Genomic DNA, 19,558 nt, shown 5'->3' with positions numbered 1-19,558 from the left:
GTTTGGATTCAAGGGATGATAAATTGTGGGGAAGTGACTAGGAAATACATGAGGGAAACTAAAGGAAGGTTAAGGTTATTTTAGTAAGGTCTGTTTAGGCAGACTCATCTTAGCGCTGACTCTCCACCTCCAGTGATAAGAGTTGCTCTCCTCTTCCTGGTACAGGACACCGTACCTTCACAAAGGGAAAATTATGCCCTATTTTTAGGCAGGAAAGGGGAGGGTAGATACTCACCCTAGATCTGCTGACTCTCAATTGCCTTCAGCTCAAAATAATCTTTATGCCAAAGTGGCATATTTTGAGATGGCATATTCTGAACCTCTTCAAGCCTTCTAAGGATTTAGGGCAAGCCTTACAAACAATCTCTGTTAAACAATAGGGCTTCTAAAAATCTTAAAGGCATTGTTACACACCGGGGCTCGAGGTAGGGAAGGGCTTATCTTAGAGATTTGTGGGTAGCTTATCTAATGGAATGGATTTTTATGAATTAAAAACATAAGAAATCCACAAAGATTTTAAAGGAATTATATTTGGCTTGAATTGAAGGGGATAGAGATAGTACAAAATGAAATGAGGCCTGTGGCTCCCCAAACTTCTAGGCAGAAACCAGGATGAAAAAATTGCAAACACTGACTACTTTTTATGGAAAAAGGAAGGATGATTCAGAGAATGGGAACAAAGGCCCAGAGGGCAGAGGAAAAATCCCAGATAGTCATTCTCAGGGAACAGGATGGAGTCCTAATCGATAAATGGGCCACATATGCTCAGACGGATTCCAGAATTAATATAACCCAGTGACTGCTACAAGTTTCCGTTTTCTCCACTTTAGAACAAGAGTGTCTATAGCAGTTATCCTATCCCTGTCTCTCCATTGTACGCTGGGTCTATGTGAGGGAGAGGTGGCAGAAAACTTGTCTCTTTAATTCCTAAATTTTCAGATCAAGCAGAACCACACCCAAGGCACTTAACCCAAGGAGCCTAATATTCACCTGGACCTGAATTATATTATGAGACCCTGGACCCTGAGCCTCAGCCCAATGCTTTAACAAGATGAAACTTTAGGAGGAGAGAACTTGGATGTGTAGGAATGTAAACAATGTGTGGGCATGTGACTAACTTTGGCAGTTTTAAAACGTGGCTGCAAATTCTGTGATCATCCTCCCTTAGAGAGGTGGATTCATTTCCCTCCTCTTGAATCAGAGAGGGTTTGTCATGGCTTCAATCAACAGATGGAAAGGGGTGGTGAACGTGACACTACGTGACTTCTGAAGCTAGGTCATAACAGGCCGGACAGTTTCCATCCTGCTCCCTGGGAACACAAACTTTTGGAGCTTTGAACCACAATGTAAAAAGTCTGACAACCCTGAGGCTATCATTCTGTGAGGAAGCCCAAGCCACATGAAGAGGAACTCTGGTAACAATCCAAAATGAGCCCAGCTTTTGACTCATTTCACCCTAGGCACCAAATACATGAGTAAAGACACCTCTAGATGATTTCTGCCCCAGCCACTCAAATCTTCCTAACTGAGGGTCCAGACATTGTGGAGTGAACACAAGTCATTCTTGCTGTACTCTATCCCCATTCTGGACCCATAGAATCTATGAACATGATGAAACACTTGTTGTATGACACTAAGTTGGGAGTTGTTTGTTATACAGCAATAGAAACACTGCAGTGTTAGTTTCCTGTGGCTGCTGCAACACATTATCACAAACTTGGTGGCTTAAAACAACAGAAATTTATTCTCACAGTTCTGGAGGCCAGAGTCCAAAATTAGTATCACTGGGCTGAAACCAAGGTGTGAGCAGAGCCACACTCTGGAAACTGTAGGGGAATATCTGTTCTTAGCTTCTTCCAGCTTCTGGTGGCTGCTGGCATGCCATAGCTTGTGGCCGCACCACTTCAGTCTCCAAGGCCAACATCAAAACTCTCACTGCTCCTTCTTCATATCACTTTCGTGTGTGTGTGTGTGTGTGTGTGTGTGTGTGTGAGAGAGAGAGAGAGAGAGAGAGAGAGAGAGAGAGGGAAATCTACCTCTGTCTCTCATAAGGACGCTTGTGGTAGCATTTAGGGCCCACGTGAATAATCTAGGATAACCTCTTCATCTCAAGATCCTTAATTTAATCATATCTGAAAAAACTGTTTGGGGTGGGGAGTTTCTGATGTTTAGTGTTTGGTTTTGGTGTTGGTTTTTCGGCTTGTTTGGTTTTTTGCCATACAAGGTAACATTCACAAGTTCCAGGGATTAAGACGTAGATAACTTTTAGAGGGCCATTTCTCAGCCTACAGCTGCAAAGTTACAAAAGATCAGACTGTCTATATTCTTTTGTATCTTCCCTTTATTGATGTATGAACCAAAAGGAACAAGTATTCCCCAGATCATTAAATACTCTGAAAACAGCAGCTTTAATGGTTATATAATATTCTATTGAATGGGTATACCATAATTTAGTGATCCAAAATCTTAACGTTGGACACATTTCCAACTTCCTACTTCTGATTATTTCCTTAGATTAGTCCTAGATGTGGAATTACTGAACTTATTAAGTGTATTTTAAAACATGTAAAATATAATGCCAAATTGCCATCCAAAAATGTATTAATTTACAATCTTATCAGTATAGGAAGTGCCTGTTTCATCATAACCTCACCAGCATTGAGTATTGGATTTTTAAAAATTTTTATTTGATGATATTTCTTTGAAAGTCTAGTGTTTTTCTTATCATTTTGCATTGAATTTTTTATATGCTAAGCATAATAATCCTATCATGTTTGTAGCAAATACTTTTCTGTCATTTTTTTTGCTTTGTTTTTGATAGCTATCTATTGTTTTCTTTATAATTTCTTACTTTGCCTTTATACTTAGAATGTCTGCCTGATTCAAAGATCAGACTTAAAATTCTGGTATATCCGGATTTATAAAATGTGGTGGCCATTAAAAAGAATCACTTGGATTCATATGTAATGACCTGGGAGTATGCCCATGATATATTACTAAGGGATAAAAGCAAGTCACAAAGTAAAGTGTGACTTCATTAAAAAAAAAAAAAAGGAAAGCTTTTTTTAGCTCGTATTATATTATAAAAGCTTAAACCAAACCAGACTTTGCTCTAGGAAAGAGCATGTTTGAATCCTTTGTCCACACGTTAAGAAAAAGTGTCCTGGACACTATTAGGTATTCTTTTTTATAGTATTGGTTTGTCACTTTTTTTATTCAAGTGTTTGTTGAACACTTTACGGCCGTTACCAGTAAGTTTTTCTCCCCCCTCCATCCCACCCCCACCTCTCCTTAGTTTGCTTGGCCTGTTCCCTTCCTGCAGGAGCAGGTATCTCTCCTGTCAAACCTGCTGACTCTCCTGCCCGCTTATCTCTTAACTCCGGGCTTTAGAGCCAGAGCCGCGCGGGCGGGCGCTGCTGCTGTGGGGCGGCTACTGTGTGCACGCTCGACCTTTGCCACTTTCCGCGCTCATGGGAACTGGAGGAGGATGTGGTTTACAAAGCTCGTTGCCCAAGTGTCCTTATTCCAGCGTCCTTATTTCCGAACTGGACCCCAAAGTACAAGTCCCATCGCCAATTAAAAAAAAAAAAAATCCCGAGGAGGTGGGCCTGGCTTGGAGGAGGAGGGGGCGAGAGGGGAAGAGGAGGTGTTGGAGAAGCACATGCACGCGCCTCCGCCACTATTAATATTAACTTTTATTAAGACTTGGCCTTTCTCTCCCGGGGCTTCATGAAGCAGGAAGTCAAGGGCAGTGGCGCAGGCAAGGGAATTGGCAGGAAGAGAAGACCTTGGGTAAATTATTTAGCTGGGAAACGAGATTAAGAGTGATTCCGCCCTCCCCCCTCCCCCACACACCCCAAAGTGGGCCCAGGTTGGGGATCAGCCCTCAAACCGCCACTAATCATTTACGCTGGAAAATGTCTGAAGTCTGGCGAGGGGCACACCAGGAAGGCTTTTCTCCGCCGAGAGGACACGCGCGCGCGGCGGGCACCCACCGGGCCGCAGCCGGATTCGGGGAGATGGCCTCCCCAGGCCCCGGGCCGCGCCTTCCGGGGGCGGTGAAGGAGCCGGGGCGCAAGTGCAACAGCGCGGCCGGGAAAGGTGGAACGGTGCAGGTCCGTTCGCACCCGCTGTTCGAGACGACACCCCAGCGACGGATCCCTGGCCCCGTGCCCTCTGCCCGGAGAAGCAGCCGAGGGGGCGGGAAGGGTCTCCACGGGCGCTCCTGCGGCGGCTCCGCCGAGCTGCCCTTCGCCGGCTGCCCTTGCTCAGCCCTCCCGCTCCCAGCCCCGCTCGCCCCGACTCTCGGGTCCGCGGCCAGGTCGGGGACACCGCCCGCCAGGCCCGCCGCGGGGCCCCGGCCTTTCCGCCCGCTCAGCCGGAGCAGCAGCGCCGCCTGCCGGGGACCTCGCGCTAGCTTGGCCGCGGCGCAGGCGATTCGGCGAGGCCGCGGGCGGGGGCCGCTCTCCGCAGGGCTGAACGCACCAACGCTCCCGTCCCCTCCCTCAAAATAAAGTCCCTGCGGCTCGGCCGCCGCCGCCCGCCCGGGGCGCTCCGCTCCGAGGATGGAGGCCTCTCCTGGCGCTCCTCGCCGGGGTCCCGTCGGCGCCCGCGGCCCGGGTTCCTGGCACCTGCGCCCCGTGGCGGGGCGCGCCGTTTAAAACTTATTGTACGTTTCGCTATAATGACAAAAGCAGCCGTTGAAACCAAGCCGATGCAAAGAACAAAGAGAAAGTGCCTGGAGTCTAGAGGCGCGACCTCTGGGGGCGCAGGTGGCGGCAGGGCTCGACGGGGAGGCCTTCCCAGGGCTTCCCGCCGGGCTGGCGTGGCCACAAGGGGAGGCCTGCGGCCCGGCACCTCGCCTGTACCCACGCTGCGCTCCCGCTCCTCGAGGAGACGCCGGAACTCCCCGGGGAGCCCCCAGGCCGCCGTGGGTGGGAGGGGGCTTCTGTCCCACACCGGCAGACCAAGAGCTCGGCCTTCTGGGGCGCCAGACGGCCGCGGCGTCCAGGGGCGGGAAAGACCGGAACACCTGCGCCCCAGCGCGCGCGGAGAGCTCGAGCAGGCACGTGGCGCTGGGGCGGTGCGCTGTGGTGGCCGTGGCCCCGACGGGGCGAGAGGAAGGCTGACTGTCCCTCCGGGCTGCAGGGGAAGGGGCGAGGCCGCCGCCACTTGCGCTGCAGCTTCCCTAATGGCTGAGGCCGGGCTCGGATGCTTAACACCAGGCCGAATGCTTCTCCCAAGCCGATTCTAAGCAACTGGCCTATTTGGGCATGAGCAAAGTTTTCTCCCATTTCTCTGTCTAAAACATTCAAAGACTCAAATCCAGACAGTAATTTGTCTGAGGTAGGGCGGCAGGTGGAAATAAACTAGAAGTTCCCATTAAGGAAACTGCTTCCTTCTGGTCTGTTTTGTCCAGCTTTACATGTGCAGAAGTAGCACCCAGCTTTATTCAGTAATATTAAGTCCATCTAAAAATGTACTCACTGAACAGCTTCAGACAGCACGATCGTTTGGTCATTTAATTCATTTGGTCATTTGGGCTTTTAGTTCTCAGTTCTGGCCAAATGTCCACCCAAGGGGAGCAAACATAACATTTCAAGACTCTAACCCTAGAAATGAGAAATAAATGGTTTTCCGTGGACTTAAGATCGTGACCAAGAACTGTCTTTCTGAGTCAGCGTCTAATGTGTATAACAGTATGTCACTAACATATCTAAAAGTATATAAGACGGTTATATAAAATTCATAGGTGTGATGAAAATTATAACAGGAACAAATGAAAATAGAGGAATTTGGATTTCTGAAATTTGCATTATTATTATTTTTGGGTGTGTGTGAGGAAGATCAGCCCTGAGCTAATATCCATGCCAATCCTCCTCTTTTTGCTGAGGAAGACCGGCTCTGAGCTAACATCTATTGCCAATCCTCCTCCTTTTTTTCCCCCTAAGCCCCAGTAGATAGTTGTAAGTCATAGTTGCACATCCTTCTAGTTGCTGTATGTGGGATGCCACCTCAGCATGGTGGGACAAGTGGTGCGTTGGTGCGTGCCCGGATCTGAACCCAGGGCCGCCAGTAGCGGAGCGCCGCACTTAACCGCTAAGCCACAGGGCCCGCCCTGCATTATTTCTAATAAAGTGATTTGAGGGGAAAAAAATTACATTTTAATTTTTTATACGTGTGGCTTCCAGGCAGTCTCTTTTTGTTCTTGCATGCTTCTGTATTGCTACTTATTGGACAACGGTCCCTGGTTCTTGCTTAATTATGTCTTTCTTCTGTTTCTGGCAATACACATTCACTCTACCATAATTCTGCCCAGAAAAGGGAGAGTGGGGTTGAAAATAGAACCTGTTGAGTTTTGTTGTAGTTGTTGTTTTTAATACATTAGATACACAGAGTGAAAGAACAACACACTAAGTGTCTTTCATGAGTAAAAGAGCCTGCCCAGGTCATTTTTAACAACTCCTATCTGTGGTTTAGGTACTTAATCTTTGTCACTGAGTCAACGAATCGTCAATAAGTTATAATTATTTAAGTGCCACACAACAAGCAATTGTATGTTTGTACTACAATGACTTTAGCTCCTACATTGTTTTACATTGTTTGCTTTTCTGAGGTTGGAGAGGAATTTATCAACTCCTACTTGTGTAAAACCTATTATTGTCATACTGCAGATACAATGTGTTATGATAGCAGACTGTCAATCCTGAAAGTTCTGAGATAACACGTGAACAATTAGAAAAGGATTCCTTTCCTAGAAATTAAAACGCAAATACTGAAATTCGTGACATGCCTGGGGTCCTATTTACCAATAAAATATCAGACACATAAACCTAATATGTGACCTGAATATTATTTTTTACGTAAAAGTGTGTGAATGTGAAGGGACGGTTTGTTTATCATGTAATCTCAGGAAATTCTTCTTCACGAATCAAAATTGGTTGTGTTCTGGTTTATGGATTAGATCTCTAGCACAGAATCGCCAGGATCCTGCAGAAAGCAGAACAAACTAGTCATTTAACTTTGGGGCTCTGGCAATTTAGTTGATATTATCTATATCCACTGAGGTTAATGACAAATTCCAATTTGGAAAAGCTGTTGTTAAAACAAATGTAACATTTGGTAGCCAAAAGGTCACCTGTGTGCGGTCCCCACCTTCTCTAAACTGGTTCTTCCAAAAAGAATGTGAAGGTAAATGCTGGTATAGCTCTGGAACTGACAGATTCTACTCTCCTGATTCGAAATTTGAGAGGTTTATTTCCTAGATCTAATTTCATAACCTTCAAGAAAGTAACGATATGAGAAGCATATATTCCTTCTGGTTTGTTGCTAAGTAAACAAGACATTTAGTGATTGGGCCCTCGTCCCACAGTTATCAATAAAATCTGCCTGGTTTCCTGAAATCATAGTCATCCTTCTGAAGAAGGGTAGGAGGTTAAAGGAAAATGTAAGAATTATAGGGGTTGGAAGTTTGTATAGTCTAAACGTGATTTAGGAAAATAATTTAAATGTTAATTTTAAATATTTACAAGTTAATCTACATTATTTAGCTATGAATGTTTTCCTTATCCTTCAAAGCAAAACTAATTTAACACAAGACCTGTTGCTGTAGTTTCAATGTAAGGGAAGATCATGGGGACTAGAGTAAAATGTTTACCTTAAAATGACTTCCAGGGCTGAATACGCTTTGAAGAATTAAATCCACAGCAGCTTTTTGGGGTCTCTCTCGGAAGAGTACAGAATTGATATTGAGATGTTGGGATGAAAATTGTTTCAAGATAGGAAACTTTTAATGCTATCTAGTTAGAGTATCTGCCTCTCTGCCTCTTTTGGTTAAAAGTGAGCCAATGGATTACATATAAAGAGGTTCCTGACTATGTCCTCAACTAATCTGAGTCTCCTAAATACAGCTAGAAGCGTTTGGGTGTATCCTTTCTGGTAGATGAAAGGGCAAGTGAGCTACGTGTATCACTAACTCGGCTTCGCCTCTGGAATGTTAGTTCGTGCTTTGACACTTGAGATTTTATGCAGATGTCTGGGCAGTGGAAATCAGGAGACAACAGACTTGAGGCTATTTTGACAAAGTAAGCAAAGCTGAATGCATTAGGAAAAACTTCTGGGAAGGGGTTATTCTATTGTGACTTGAGCAATTATTCTTGTTCAAAGGCTCTTTGTAAGGATCCTAGATCACTTTGCACAAGATAGTTCTTGATAAAAAGAAGCAGCAGTCCATTACATTATTGGGGTCTAATCATCAGTGTTTGCTGTAGCTTGCATTCACTTACATTACCTCATTTGATCCCCATGTTAGGGATGAGGAAGTGGTGGCCCAGAGGTTGTGATCTCCCCAAGGTCATTATACTGGGAAATAGTAGCCTGTCTCTAAAACGAGGTAAAAATAGTGCCCCTATAAAACATAAAATCTCTTCTTAAGATTCTGTAGCTAAGATTTCTTTATTTCTGCTTGTTGCCTTCTTATTTTTTTCTGAGTGGTTGTGAATAACAACAGCAAGAATATTGCTGTTTATATATTTAGATTTCTGCTTAAGATTAGTTTTCTTGACTATGAGGGCATCTTCCTAGACATTATCAGAAAGAAGTGAAACTCGTTGAAACTTTCATTGCTTTCATTACCAGTCCATCTTGTTAATTTTATTGGATGAGCATAATAAAGCCATGAATTGCTTATGGAAAAAAAAAAACAGGCTGTTTTTCCTCCACATATACCTTTTTCGACATGAGTTCCACAATACTGGTACATTTTTTCCCCATATTTGTCCTAAGTTCTCAGTCTTTCCATACATTAATATTGCACCCATATTACTGTAATTTTTTTTTTGAGGAAGATTGACCCTGCACTAACATCTGTTGCCAATCTTCCTCTTTTTTTTTTTTTTTTTATCCCCAAAGCCTCAGTACATAGTTGTGTATCATAGTTGTAGAGTTGCAGTTCTTCTTTATGGGATGCCACCTTGGCATGGCTTGATGAGCGGTGAGAATCGCCGCGCCTAGGTTCCGAACGCGCAAACGCCGGGCCGCCGAAGCGGCACGTGGGAACTTGACCGCTGCGCCACCGAGCCGGCCACCATAGTTCTGTAATTTTTTAGAAGAAACATCTTGTGCAAAAACACCCTTTTAGAATGGTGGATAGCTCCCCTCCCCCAAATTTGTTTTTCTTAAACGTTCGACAGATCCAAGAATCTCCTGCGCCTTACTTTGAACTTAGTCTCAACAGGCCCATGGTCCTGGTGGGGAAATTTCGCCCTGTCCCATTTTGGGAGCAGCCGAGGTGGGAGAGGCTGGAGCTTGCAGCCTTCCAGCTGGGTGAGAACTATGTCCCCTTCCCGGTCGGCCCCAGCGGTAACGAGGAGCGCGGGCTCTTGCCCCAGCTCTTCCCAGAGCGCGCGCGCCCCCTGGCGGCCGAACCAAGGACTGGGCGCCGGAAGGGCCGAGTGATTGCCGGGGACCCACACCAAGCGCCCAGTGCGGGGGCCGCTCGGAGCCCCGAAGTCATCCTGTCAAAAATCAACCCGGGCGTCCCGGCGCCGACCTCCCAAGCCTCCTCAGGCTGCGCTGCCCACTCGCGCCATGTCCCCGTGTCCCCTCAGGCTTGCTCCAGGGGTGGTGTCTTGGCGTGGGCAGTGCGGTGGCCTCACTTGCCGGCGAGGGCCCTCATTTCTTGCCGTTTCCGTGGCCTGGGAGATCGCCCGGCAGCTCGCAGCCCAGGTCCGGGTCCTTGCATTTCAGAGGTAAGCCCACCGCCCCTCCTCGCCCCAGATGCGCGCGCGCGCGCGGGCCCGCGGCGGGCGGCAGTGCAGGGGGCCGAGCCCCGGGAAGGGGAAGGACTTGTAATCGCTTGCAGCAGGACAATGCCGACTTTTGAACCTCTAACCACTAAGCAAACAACCCTTGTGCTCTCGCTCCACTGTCCAAACAGGGTTTATTGACAGGCGTTTCACAGCAACGCATAGCAACCGCGGCAGCAGCTGGGGGCGGGCCGGTGGGCGCGGCCGGGCGCGGGGTGCGCGCTCCCCTCCCGGCGCCCGGACACCCCAAAGGGGACAGAGGGATCACAGCAGTCGTGAATCGGGACCCGCTCCTCAGCGGACCCAACACGGCTTCCCCTCGGGGGCAGCCTCCGGCCGCGAGAGGCGGGCCGGGCCCTCTCCCTCCAGCGCAGAGGCCGGGCGCCCGGGGCGCAGCATCAGGGCCCCTGTCTCAAGCCCCGGCGTGACGCGCCACGCGGAAGGCCGCGGAATCCGGGAGAGGCTGCAGGCGGCGTTTGTGCCTCGCAGCTTCGCTCATCCTCCGCAGCCCTCGGGGCACCTCCTCGCTCTGCTGAGGCGCTGATTAGGGCTCAAAGGCGCTTGTGGGGAGACGGAAATGGAGGGCAAAGCCCTCTCTCCTTGAGCCCTGACGACAGCGTCCACCTCGGCGGCTTCCAGGACCAAAAACCTCAAGGGCAGCAGCCCGGTCCCCAGCGGATCAGCCAGACAACAAGCAACCATCACTAAAAGGATCTCCCTGTACTGGCCCTTGAATTCTTGTCTGTGGGGGTAGGTGGGCGGGAGGGGATGGGACAAGGAAAGGGCGAGGGACAGGGCAAAGGGTGGAAGCAGAAAGGGCTCACGGAAACGCCCAGCGATTTATAGAAGACTACGTTCATGGAACTGTGGCCTTGAGAAAACAGAAAATAAAATATTTTTACTTAATGCTTATGTTTAACTCGCTGGATTGTGGGGCATCCCTAGGGAGGAGGGAATCACTGCTGAAGGGAAAGTTTGCAATCTCCTCAGTGTGGATTTGAGGAGATGCTGTGAGGGGGCTCTCTCACCCCCACCCCCCATAATTCCCCCGGCAGCTGGGAAGCAGCTGACCATTCAGATGTGCATTTTGCCCAAAGGCACCCCCAGGAGAACCACACATTCCACAGTCCAAGGCTGGGCTCAGGCTTGGGGGCAGGGAAGGTCTCAGAACCTGCTCCCTCAGGCTTCTGACGCTCTGGGGTAAAATGAGGTTGTCTAGATAACCTTCTTCGTCCCCTCCCTGATTTTTTTAATTCTAGCTTGCAAGTAGAGAAGATAGTTCATTTCTTAAAAAAAATAATTCCAGACAAAATCTGAAGACAATAAATACAGAATCTGAAATCTGGAAAGCTCATTTGTCTCTTTTTTTTCTTTTTAGAAAAAATTCAGCTATGTTCAAATACTCCCCACTTCCCTTTACCATACCACTTCTCTCCCCATGGATCCAGAGGCTTTTTAAATGCTGGCTTGGATGTTACACAGACCAACAACCCAAACAGCAGCAACAACAACAACAAAAACTCCCCTTCTTCATCAGCCCCAAGATTGAGAAAATGACAGGAAGTCCAGGTTGGCTCTGGCATTTATAGCACTGACATACATTCAGCCCAGAGAAGCACTGGTGACAGGCTTTCTAAACAAGGCCCTGTCCCGGGCCCCCTTGTCAGGCCTGGAATCCAATAACCACCCCCCTCACACCATACAGGGCACATACACCAGCCAAGCCTTTCCTGGTCTGGGAAGGGAAGAGAAGAAAGACAAAGATCTGGGGGTTCTGCAGTCCTTGGCCAGTCCAGATTTCTATCTTAGCTGCCTCTGGCTTCTGCAGTTTAAATCTTGCCTGCCCTTGAGGCAGGAGGAGCCAGCTGGTCCTTCGACGCAGTGAGTGGGCAGTAGCCATCTTGGCTCCAAGGACTGGCGTTCCCTTGAGTCCCTCTCCCCTCAGCTCCAACCGGAGATGCATCCTGCAGATTTTGGAGGCAAAGAGCTAGGGAGGAGGGGGTTGAACGCCTGGTGTGTTTAGTCAGTCTAGGCAATGCTTCTGCCAGTACCAAAGAAGCCCCGGTCATTTCCCATCTCCTCATAGGCAGAAAGAGTCAGACCAGAAAAAGTCAAAATCTGGGAGAATGTCTTCCTTGAGGCCTCCAACCCCACTTGTCTTTATCCCGGCCCCCATTTTTTCTCTGAGAGCTAGGTAAGTTGGTGTACATTTGTGGCTGGGAGGGGAGCGGTTTCTCCTGAAGATTCTAGCAGAGTCCATGCTCCTCATGGCTCAGCCTGGAATTGCTCTGCTGCTGCAGGCCACTGTAGGTCACTGGGTGACAGTGGGGTTTAACACCCCCCCAGTTGGTCCCAGAACCCCCGGGACAGAGCCAGGCACTGAGCCTTGCAGGGAAGACACAGGACTCAGGGGCTCCGGGACACTTCTCAGAGGACCTGGCTGTGGCTGGGCAGGTTGTGGCGCAGGCGGCGGCGGCTGCTGTTGCTGCTGCTGCTGCTGCTGCTGCAACTTCTTCTTGTTGATTTTCCTTTCCTTCGCTCTGCGGTTCTGAAACCAAATTTTAACCTAGACAGGGGAAGCGGAGAAAAACAGAAAGTGGTGAAGAAGTGAGGGAAAAAAGGAACAGCATTCAGCACTAGCACCAATATCTCCCTCTCCAACTAAAGATAGAGGACCCGAAAGCCTTCCAACAGCCTTCCATTGGGTATCCCCACCACAGCCCAGCGCTGGAGCCCTTCCCAAGCCCAACTCAGCCTCATGAGAGAAGAGCTTTCCTCCTTCCTTGTTCCCCAGGTTTCTTTCCAAAGCAACTTTATCTACAACTTTACTGGAAAAGTTCAGTCTCAGAACCAAGGGAAACAGAAAGTGTAAGGCCCTTTCCACACCAAGCAAGAGGAGGCCAGTGCCGGAGGTACTTCAGAATGGCAACCTTTGGCCTCTCAAAGCTAAACTGAAATGTAATATTCCTCACCCTGGAGCTGAGAATGAGACTTACTGTGGTGCTTCCTAGCTGTGAATTTGGCCTGTTTTTTCTAGACCGTGTAGAGTGTTCATGAGCCAAGCCTCACCCCTCTAGTTTTCATGGGCAGGAATTGGGGTTTTATATTAATTCTTTCCCCAGGTACAGTGCTGGGCACAAAGAGAAAAGATCTTTAAGTCTTTATTGACCCAAATAGAATTCTGGATTAAACTAATACTCCGTACCTCCCGGATCCCCCAAAATAGAAAAAAATATTCAACATCAAAAAAAGAGGCAGAAGGAGGCTTTGTAAAAAAGCATTCAGAAGGCAAATGCTCTCCATCCTCTTGCTTTAATCTGCCCACAGAACTAGGTGGGTTCTGGGGCCTGGCTTCTAACTCTCCCGGCAGGACCCCCCCCAAACGGTGACCAGGCCCCAGAGGGAGTGAGGCGGTGCCCACCTGCCTCTCGGAGAGCCCCAGCGTGGCGGCCAGCTCCGCCTTCCTCCGGATAGTGATGTAGCGACTATAGTGAAATTCCTTCTCCAGCTCCAGCCGCTGGTGGTCCGTGTACACAACTCGGTATTTGTCTTTCGTCCTGGTTTTCACTGTGGAGGAAGGAGAAGTTAGGGCTGAGCACCGCAAGGAGGCCCATCAGTCATGGGTAATGACAAACCTCCCTAACCCAAGGGCCATTTCTCTTCCTCCACCACCCTGGGGGGCCGCGGTTTGGTTGGTTCCTGCCCGGTCTGACAAGACCCCCCAGAGGGTCCTGGGAGGAAGGTGTGGGGCTATTCCTGACAACTAAATCAACCTTGGGGTTAAGTGGTTTTTTAGAATTAAGAAAAACTAAAACCTCCTACACACAGAAGATAGCAGAACCTAGATACCCTTTTGGTACACCAAAATAGTACTGAAGCCAGCTAGGCCCAAAGGGAAAGGGGGAAGGTCTGAGTCCCGGACATATACAGATTTCCAGGACTACCAGAGATGGAAGATGGCCCGAAGGCAGCTGGGACTGTGGGTATACGTTGGTTCGTCGGAGGGGGGTGTTACTTTCTGTTTGCTTTATTAGAAGTGGAAAAGGGGTGCAGGGGCTGACAGGTTCCCTCAAGTCACCAGAATCATCCCCCAGGCACACCAGGCCCATTTGGTGGAATTCTGAGCTGGGGTCTGGCAGGCAGAACCACCCCACCACCACAACCACCACCACCACACACACACTGGGGACATGGTATACCGGGCCGAACCTGGTTTGGCATTTGGCACTTTTTCTTTTTGAATCCCCCCATCCATTTCTGCTGCAAACCCTGCCAGAGCTATCCTGACCGGTGATCTATGCTCATTGGATTGAGTCAACATATTAAACCTCGGATTGATTGTTTTACTTAAGAGCCTTGACAAATAGTGCCGACGCAGCCGGGGAGGCCCAGCCTGGCGGCTGCGCCGGGGCAGTCCCTTGGCAGAACCCAGGCCAGGAGATGTTCTCTCCCGGTGGCCCCCGGTCAGGGTCTTGTTGCAGCAAAACAGGTTCAATTGCCCAGTGCCCAGTCCTACAGGAAGATCTGAAGGGTCTGGGAGTCGTTGGAGGTGTTTAATGCCCCGCAGGCCGACTTTGTTCAGGTAAAACCCTTTGCAAACCACAACAAAAGCGCCCTGGGAAGATACAGGCCGGATCAGAGGGAGCTCCCCCGAGCCGCTGAAAGGGGAACACAGTTGCAAACAATGCAGGACAAGGCGATCTTATCAAAGAAAAGCCCTTTCAATGCCTTAATAACAACCGCATTCTGTTTGAATTACCACTACTGAGCAAATGGCGGCCCCAGCTTTCATCCCCCTCCCCGCCAGGCGCATTAACATAAACACGGCCGGCAGGCGCATCTGAATGGGCGCAGCGGCCCGAACCCGCGCCTGAGAAAGTACAGTCAACTAACACGTCCGAGAGCCTTCCAGGAGTGGGCGCGTTACACGCGTCACCGCCTCAGACCGCTCGAGGCTGCAGAGAGAGTCACCCCTTTTTACAGACGAGGAGACTGAGAATCGACTAGGTCTCGCAAATCGTACAAGGCGAGGCTGGCACTGGAGCCACAAAGGACACCTCCAGGGCTGCGGAGCGGCGCTAAGGACTTCTCGGAGCCGAACTCCCCAGTAGCGATACTCGCCTTGGGGTGCTTAGGAGCAGCTATTTCTTGGGTGCTGCCCCTTCAGTATCCTGGACGGGCCGGGGAACGCTGTGACCAGGACCCCTGTGTGTTCTGCAGCCTACGCCCCAAGGGTCATGGAGGTGCCCCGCACCCCCTGGGAACCGAGGAGGGGGCTGGAGGAGGGGAGAGATGAGAGGGACTTGTCAGAATTCATTATTGACTGTGAAAGTCACCACCCTCTTTCCGGGCCCTAAAAGAGACAATGGCAGGGCTGGGAAGGTGTATATCAAAGCAGGCCGGGCCAAGTACCAGCCCCCCTCGCCCCTTGACAGATGACGCTCCGCAGAGGAGTGGGGCTCCGGCCCGCGGGCTGCGGCCTCCCCACATTAACATCACAAGGCGCCCGGCGCCGACTGCGGCCTTGCCACCTCCGCGCGGGACTTCACAGCGTCCTCTCATCTGCTGACCCCGCGGCCTGGGCTCCTATGCCCCCCCCCCACTTCCCCGACCCGGGCTCCTGCCCCGCGGCCACTCTCCCGGGACACGCCAAAGGTCTCCTGTAGGCCGTTCCAGTCACTGCCAGTTGCGCCCCAAGCAGGCTCTGTAGCAGAGAGCCTTCTTTGGGAGCGTGCTCTCATCAGACGAGGGCGCCTGCTCTTGGGGAAGGGACCAAGCCGAGGTTCCGAGGCTGGCCCTGTGGTCTTCTCCGTAGGCGGCCGCATTTCCCACCCGGACGATCCCAGGCATGTGCCCAGTGACGCAAAAACCGATGCCCAGAGACAGCCCCCAACGGCTGCTCTTGATTTATACGGCTGTAATTGGCTATAAACCGCTGCAAAGTGACCATAACCTGCATGCATGCGGGCCGGGCTGGGCCAGAAAGGAGCGAAGAGAAAAAAGCGGAAGTGCAGAGAACTGGGAAAAGACTTCACGGAGTAAAAAGGGGACGCCAACAGGACTCTCCCCACAACACTTATTTGCACTTCCTTTCCACCTTGACATACATCCTGACACCAGAAGGGGCAGACCCGGAACCAGTGAGCCCCCATAGTCCGGCAAACCGGACTGCGGGGGATCTTTGCAGGGACATCTCCTGAGCAAACTTCTTGAACGTATGCACGCGTGTACACACACACACAAACACACAACCCCGAGACCCTTGAAAGGAAGGTTCCGGAGAAAAGGCTCCTGTCTGGAGCAGCGGCTGAACCCCCAGCAAGTTTTCCTCCCTTTTTCCCTCTGCAGACACGAGAGGACTCCCAGGGATTCTTGCCCTTAGCCCTCCAGCTTTTAATTGAAATAACCCCTTTGCAGATCAAAGGTTCCAAGACCGGGGCGCGCCCCCTTCCCCTTACCTCCTGGGGCCAACACCTTCTTTCCAGCTACAGCAGCTTTGCCGGATCTCCCTACTCGCTGTAGCTTCGATCCCTTGAGTTGGCCAGAATGGCCAAACCTGGCCCCAAGCGCCGCCTCGCCGCCTTCCTGGCCCCCCGGGCTACCACTCTTCTTGAATGGCTCAGACGGGGCAGGAGGGCGTGGAGAGAAATGGTCTAGAGCCGGGCCTGGTGGAGTTCCAGGCTCCCCATTTCCCGCGGCTCGAAGCTGCGCGCCGAATGCGAAAGGCAGCAAGTGGGGAGGACGCAATACCGCTCGGGCAGAGCCCTGCTACGCCGACATTCCCGGGAGTCTCCCGAGAGTGCTCGGACGTTATGAATGAGGGGCCCTTGGAAAGAGGAAGCCTCTACTCTGCCCTAAACTGAACACAGATCGAAAGAAAAATATTCACTCTCGACCCCCACCAGACCAGGCGCAGTAGCTAGAGAGGGCCCGAGGGCCAAAGCCCCCTGAATTTGTCTCCCCGCCCCGCCCCTCCTGGCGCGGAGCTCCCAGACAGCCTTGATGCCCCAGGACGCCCTGGACACACGGCCCGCCCAGCAGCCGGCGGCCGTCCGCGCCTTCCCAGGGCGCCCTCCTGCGGGCCGCCGCCGCTTACCTTGGCTTCCGAGAGACGGCTGCGCGGGCTTCCGCATCCACTCGCACAGGTTCCGCCGCTGGCCGCCGGGGGACAGCTGCTCGGCGGCGGCGGTGGCAGCTGGCCCAGGAGGGCCGGGGTTGAGCGTCTGCAGCAACCCCGAGGCACAGGAAGGCGCGGCGGCCGGGTGGTGCGGGTGGTGGTGCGGGTGGTGGTGCGGGTGGTAGTCGGCCGGGCTGCTGTAGCCCATGGCTGCGGCCGGAGAGCCCCCGTTGAGGCCGTGCGCCACGGCGTTGGCTGCCGCACCTCCCGGCGCGTAGCCGTTCCAGTCCTCTCGGAGCGGAGCGCCGTACGCGGCGGGCCAGGACGGCCCCGGGGACTGCGCGCTCTCCAAGTTCGCGGCTGCGGCCGCCGCAGCCGCCACATGATAGCCGCCGTAGTCCGGGTACTGCGGGGGACTGACGAAGTTCTGCGGGGCCAGGTTGAGGCCGCCAGAGTGGCGCACGGAGCTGGGGTACATGCTCATGTCCTTATCCAGGAGGTAGCTCACGTACATGGTGGCGAGGGCCCGACAGCAAACCTCACCATGCTGCCTGGGGACGGACGCTGGAGACTGCCGGGGGGCGCGAGGGGAAAGAGGCGAGGGGGCGTGAGGAGCAGCGGGTGGCTGCGCCCCAGCCCGCGGTGCTCGGCTGGCTCCTCGCGGCGCTTCTGCCTATGAGGCGGTTCCTCCCTCTGGCCTGCCTCCTCCCTCCCTCCCTCCCTCCCTTTCTTCCTTCTTTCCTCCCACCTCCTTCCCACTAGGCTGCAGAGGCGGGGAAGACCCGCCACAGGCTGGCGTGCGGAGCCCCAGGTCGGCGGCCTTACGTGATTAACGAGTGTTTACAAGACTCTATTAGTAATGACACAGACACCAATGGCTGGAGACGTCGAGGCGCAGCGCGCACCCTGCGCACAACCCCCCGAAACACGATTTGCATTTTAAAAGATAAGGGGGGAGCTTGCGAGAGGGCAGAGACCCTATCCCAACTAAATATTCAAACCTTTATTGTTAAGAGCTTCCTCCTTCCAACCTGTGCACTTTAACCTCCAATCACAGGTTCAAAGAATGAAATCAAGAGACTTGAAAAAGAGAGGGGGAAAGAGCTATCTTGGTGCAATCTGGGTTTGGAGAGTAAGGAGTTGTGTTTATGCGTTGGCACGGATGGGAGATGGGCGGTCAAGACGCTCCTTCCATCCCAAAGAGAAAAGAAAAGGGAAGCCATTGCTCTGGTGACAAGGTTTCTGGCCAACCCGAGGTGACGAGCGGAGCCAGAAGAGACGGGCCGGTCCCTTCCCGCTCTGTGCCCCTGGCCAGAACGACTGCGCGCGCCGAACAACTGTCACCGCTAATCATTTATTTTCTTCCCCAAGGAAGCCACTCGTTCTCCGCACGAGATAAAGTATGACCCTAGCTTCAAGCTGCATCTCCGAGTTCATCTCACATTTGGGATTTAAGTTAAATTAAGGCAATTAATTTTTTTAAGCACTTACATTCAAGACTCAAAAGTTTTTACAAACCAAGGAACCGTGGTGGAAGCCCAGCTAGGGGAGGGCAGTGAGGGAAGGGAGCGGGAGGGGATCGGTCGAGTGCTGGTAGTGTCCTGTTTCTTGAGCAGGGTGCTCGTTGCACGGTGTGGTGTTCGTGAAAATCCAGCGAGCTACACTTATATGTCTATTATACTTAAATATGTGGTTAAAAATCAAGGAAAAGGGGCCTAGAATTTCTCCTAATATATACCTAGGTATTTATACGTCTTAACACTTTCTCTTTTACAAAGTAAGATATCCTCCGAAGAAAATTGTTCTTCATCTCCAGGGGATGGGAAGGGAACCACGGGCCGTTACTAATGACGGCTTCTGAAAATCTACGAGTGGGGAAGGGTTGAGACAGGATCCTCCGTGGTTTTTGAAGCACTGTGTCCAAAGGGCCCGGGGCTGGAAGTGGCGGCCGTGGGGACCCGTGCTGTGCGGCCTGTTTCGGCAACCGCCGCGAGAGGAGCGCGGGGCGACAGGATTCGGCTCCCGCCCGCGCCCGTCTCCGTTCTGCGCCCGCAGGGAGTGGGCTCGCGGTTGCCGTCTGCCTTCCCCCCGAGCCCGGACGGCGCTGCCAGGCTAGGGTTTGAGGATCCCAGCGGCCGGTCCGGCGGGCTGGGCAGGCTGACTGGGTGGCTTTGAGCGCTCCCGGAACCAGCGGGCGCTCGCGCTCTCCTCCAGATCTGCACTTGTCGGTTCTCATTGTCAAGCGCTCTCCGGTATTTGTCGCTTCATCTTGTCATCCCTGGAGCTCTTTCCAGTGTCCTTTATCTCCCTTGATCCTAACATTTCCCTGGATTGGGAACAAAGCTAGTGCTGTCATCCTCTCCATTTTGCAGATGACGCCCAACAAGGTGCGAAGTGCAGAGAAGCCGAGCTGGAGCAGATCAGAACTAGCTCCGGGCTACAGGACCTCCTGCTGGCTGGGGCCTCCCGGCCTTGCGTGTCCTAAGGAAGAAGGTGAAAATTGGGGTCGGGTGGGGGGCAGCAAGCTGAGCACACAAGAGATGGAAGACCAGAGCGCATCCTCCATGTGGACCTCCCAGGCCTAGCCCAGACAGCTGTTATCGGACCTCTCCAGAATTAAAATAGGAAATAAATT

At 51.7% G+C, this 19,558-nt stretch overlaps 1 protein-coding gene across 2 annotated transcripts; it reads right to left on the bottom strand.

The window, feature by feature from the left end:
- Positions 1–8,616: 8,616 nt before the first annotated feature.
- Positions 8,617–17,582, bottom strand: CDX2 (caudal type homeobox 2). Of its 2 annotated transcripts, none has more exons than XM_004435285.2 (3): positions 16,903–17,582; positions 13,228–13,373; positions 8,617–12,372 (listed from the first exon to the last, which is right to left on the bottom strand). In XM_004435285.2, the coding sequence occupies exons 1-3, from the start codon at positions 17,435–17,437 to the stop codon at positions 12,118–12,120; spliced, it is 936 nt and encodes a 311-aa protein (XP_004435342.1). In that variant the 5' UTR covers positions 17,438–17,582; the 3' UTR covers positions 8,617–12,117. The 2 variants fall into 2 exon arrangements, with proteins under 2 accessions (XP_004435342.1, XP_087292375.1); XM_087436249.1 differs by having other exon boundaries at positions 13,232–13,373.
- Between the last annotated feature and the right edge of the window lie 1,976 nt (positions 17,583–19,558).

Source organism: Ceratotherium simum, chromosome 10 (assembly GCF_057802395.1).
Source record: "Ceratotherium simum simum isolate JZ-2026a chromosome 10, ASM5780239v1, whole genome shotgun sequence".
NCBI lineage: Eukaryota > Metazoa > Chordata > Mammalia > Perissodactyla > Rhinocerotidae > Ceratotherium > Ceratotherium simum.
Note: the sequence above shows the minus strand (reverse complement) of the source record. Positions and strands in the feature narration are given on the sequence as shown.

Bases quoted from the DNA above. Each gene is read 5' to 3' on its own strand.
- CDX2 (XM_004435285.2), bottom strand. From the start codon at position 17,437: ATGTACGTGAGCTACCTCCTGGATAAGGACATGAGCATGTACCCCAGC. The intron at 13,374-16,902 runs GTAAGCGGCGGC...CTTCCTCCACAG, and splicing joins GCCGTCTCTCGGAAGCCAAG to TGAAAACCAGGACGAAAGAC. The intron at 12,373-13,227 runs GTGGGCACCGCC...TCCCCTGTCTAG, and splicing joins TGGGGCTCTCCGAGAGGCAG to GTTAAAATTTGGTTTCAGAA.